Source organism: Apium graveolens, unplaced genomic scaffold (genome assembly GCF_009905375.1).
Source record: "Apium graveolens cultivar Ventura unplaced genomic scaffold, ASM990537v1 ctg8176, whole genome shotgun sequence".
Taxonomy (NCBI): Eukaryota; Viridiplantae; Streptophyta; class Magnoliopsida; order Apiales; family Apiaceae; genus Apium; species Apium graveolens.
Window position 1 is genome coordinate 116,214 of NW_027420953.1, and position 3,235 is coordinate 119,448.

At 33.9% G+C, this 3,235-nt stretch overlaps 1 protein-coding gene across 2 annotated transcripts; it reads right to left on the bottom strand.

Moving 5' to 3' along the window:
• Window positions 1–208: 208 nt before the first annotated feature.
• Window positions 209–2,361, bottom strand: LOC141704720 (protein NUCLEAR FUSION DEFECTIVE 4-like). Of its 2 annotated transcripts, XM_074507907.1 has the most exons (3): window positions 1,205–2,361; window positions 982–1,096; window positions 209–839 (listed from the first exon to the last, which is right to left on the bottom strand). In XM_074507907.1, the coding sequence occupies exons 1-3, from the start codon at window positions 2,181–2,183 to the stop codon at window positions 407–409; spliced, it is 1,527 nt and encodes a 508-aa protein (XP_074364008.1). In that variant the 5' UTR covers window positions 2,184–2,361; the 3' UTR covers window positions 209–406. The 2 variants fall into 2 exon arrangements, with proteins under 2 accessions (XP_074364008.1, XP_074364007.1); XM_074507906.1 differs by having other exon boundaries at window positions 982–2,360.
• Between the last annotated feature and the right edge of the window lie 874 nt (window positions 2,362–3,235).

The following is a 3,235-nucleotide window of genomic DNA, read 5'->3' on the forward strand; positions in this document are numbered from 1 at the left end:
TATATATAAAATGTGAGTGAAATAGTGAGGGCGAATTAATATTTTATATATGTATAAATTGAATACTGTAGAGAAAATTATTAGATGCAGTTAATTTTTTTTATTGTAAAAAATTATAGGTTTAAATATTGTAATTTTCAGAAGGTAAGATTGAAAGATAGCATTTAAAAGAGTATGTAAAAATATTTATTAAAAAAAAAAGAGGAGGTGCAAATAAATTGGTTTTGGTTGGGAGTTGGGGACAAGATATGGTATAAATGAGGCAGGCAGGCAGGCATACATAATCTACGAATTTGAAACGGAACTACATTACATGATGTACGCAGTGGCCCAACCAAAGGGAAAAGTAGTTTAAGCACCTCTTCTTACATTCCGGACTCCTCAATCTCATAATACTGTATATAGACTACTGCACCCCTGCCATTTCGCGCAAGCTTTTGTTTCTGGAGTGTAGTATTAGAGCTAACAAAGTTCCTAAACAACAAAGTGAACCCCATATTATATAACTTGTTTGGTAACATTCCATGCCTATGCACTTTCCAACTTCATCCGCACTGCCATTTCGCCTGTACAGCACCCCTGCCATTTCGCCCAAAATGAAAGATCCTATGGGGATGTTTATGATCACAATGTTATGCTTTATTCCAAACCCTTTGCCTCCAAACAGCTCTGTAGTTGCCGACACGGCCATTGACGAGATTGCTCCGGTTGACAATCCTATGATGGCTGTACTTATGTGTAGACATATGTTGCTGTTTATTAGTAGCATGAAAAAGGCTCCGCTCATTGGTGCCATCATCACTGACATTGCTCCTGCTCTTGAACTCATGTACTTTGCCCTGAATTTTAGTTGTTAGCATTGATTAGTAACAAAATTTACAGTATGGATGCCCGCTAGCATAAGTGATATTACAGTGCAGGAAAGAGAAACAAAACAAAATAGATTACACATATTTATTCCTAGTCCCTTGCATACCCAACCTCGTAAAATAGTATTCGAGGAGACATGGAATGAGCCGCCCAAAGAAACCAAACGAGGATGAAAGCGAGACCAAACAAGTAGTTCTGGAGTGCCCCCTCGACTCCACAATTTGTCCTAAATTGTTCAAATACACCAGTCCAATTGTAGCACCAAACATATAAACAAAAAAATATATCCAGAAATCCAGTTTTTTAAGCATCAACTTTGGTCCAATCTCCTTACCTGTTAAATCATTCTTTTCTCCAGTTTTTACCACACTAGTAGTTTTTACAGACAACGCCACTGCTCCATTTCCATTTTCCAATGTTTCACTTCCCTGTTCATCTGCAGGGAAACTACTAACTTTCCTCTGTCTTATCCAACACTTGTGCTGCACATTCTCCCTAATTTTCTCCACCAGAGGAACCATAATTGGAAGGATAATAACTAAAACTCCGATGCCAATCAATTGAGCATGTCTGCTACATGATAAAATTGAGTAACCCAAACTACTAGTAACCACAGCATAAGTTCCAGTAATAACAGTTATGGAAAACATGGCAACAAATCCTTCTGATAATTTTCTGCTACAAGAATAAGATGATCCACTGCGTGAACCACCAGAATCATTAACATGTGATGATCTAGCGACTAAAGGCGCCACGATTATGCAAACTATTACAGGCAAAATCGAATTTAACAGCAGATATCCTCTTGCTTTTTCATCAGGACAAGAATTTGCATATGCAACTTCAACTATATCTCCATATATCTTGGCACTTAACCCTTGATAACTAGTTGATAAACCTAAGGAAAGTTGCATATCCAGAGGAAAATTTTGTATAATAAGAATGTAACAGACAGTATTAATCCAACATACGCTATTTCCTGCAACAACAGTTAAAATAAAAACCACCCAGTACGGTATTGAGCTATGAAGGTGCAACTTTAACAGTAAAAAATATTGTACACCGTAACCTATCATTCCGATAATTGAACCAATCAAGAGAGTTAGCCACAAAGGAAGATATAAAGCAGCAACACCGGAGAACCAGGCAAGAATTTTTCCGGCGTCAGAAGCAAAGGCTAAGTTGTTGAGTTGAAGTTGTGACATGGAAAGAAGGTGTTTGAGTTGGGAAGAATAGGCAGGAAAGTTTGTGTTGGTGCCACTTATGGATTGAAGCCATATAGCAGCTACTAAAACAAGCCATTGTGTAGACATATTTAGAGCTCAAATTTACTATGTATATGTAAACAAATCTATTGGGGAAGATGATGCTCAAAATAAATTGGTGGGATGTTTGTTGGATAATAAAATGGAGCTTGAATTCATCAGGGAATTTATGAGAAAGCAGAGTGTACATTAGTAGTTTGGAGTTGGGAAATAAAAATACATGTTTCAGCTCGTCTCATGTAAACTACAACTGCTAAAGAAAATAAAGAATGCTCTCCCTATGTAATTAAATGATAATAAACCTTTCGCTCATTTTTTAAATCTGAACAAAATTTTCCAAATAGTAAAAATTCTGGATAAGTTATAAATCTGAACCATGAATAAAAATAATCATTTGATAAATAATTTTTGAAATTCGAAACAATGATATTTACTTATTATTTCGTATCAAATAATTACAAATATTTAGTAAAAATTTATTTGGTCCAACCTAACAATACAAATAGAATTATATTATAAATATATAAAAAAAGTAGATCTATCAACAAAATAATATTAAATGTAAAATAAAGAATTTAAATGCTTGGAAGGAAAAGTTGATGTACGTATAACACTATTTTTAACTATTTAGTTAGATATGTACGGGTCATATTATAAGTTAAGTCAAAAAAAATAAAAATAAAAAAAGAAAAACAAAGAAGTATTTTCTTATTTCAAAGTAATACTAAGAGAAATATGCCTAGGAGGGTGTCGGGTCACTTCGGGGCCGCACCCGCGACTTCAAACCTAATCTCAGTCCCCGGCCATTTTCTGTCGGGACTATATATAATTCCCCGACCCCAGCTGAAACGAGGACGGGGATCTTCGCGGCTAATCAAAAATATTTTATTTAAATCAAAAATTTTATTAAATAATTTTTTTCATGCAATATATAGAAAAAGTAGCAAAAATTAAATATTAAACTATAAATTTTAATAATTTTGTTTTTTTATACATGAAATATTTATTTAAAATTAAAGTACATTTGTAATAATTCACTCTGACTTTATACTTTGAAAAAGATAATATCTAAAAATATCTCTAACAACATAGAAAATGCA

What these genes read in the sequence shown, in the direction of transcription:
- LOC141704720 (XM_074507906.1), bottom strand. Translation starts at nt 2,183, where the DNA reads ATGTCTACACAATGGCTTGTTTTAGTAGCTGCTATATGGCTTCAATCC. An exon ending in CTCGAATACTATTTTACGAG is followed by an intron (nt 840 to 981) that starts GTTGGGTATGCA and finishes ACTAAAATTCAG; the next exon opens with GGCAAAGTACATGAGTTCAA.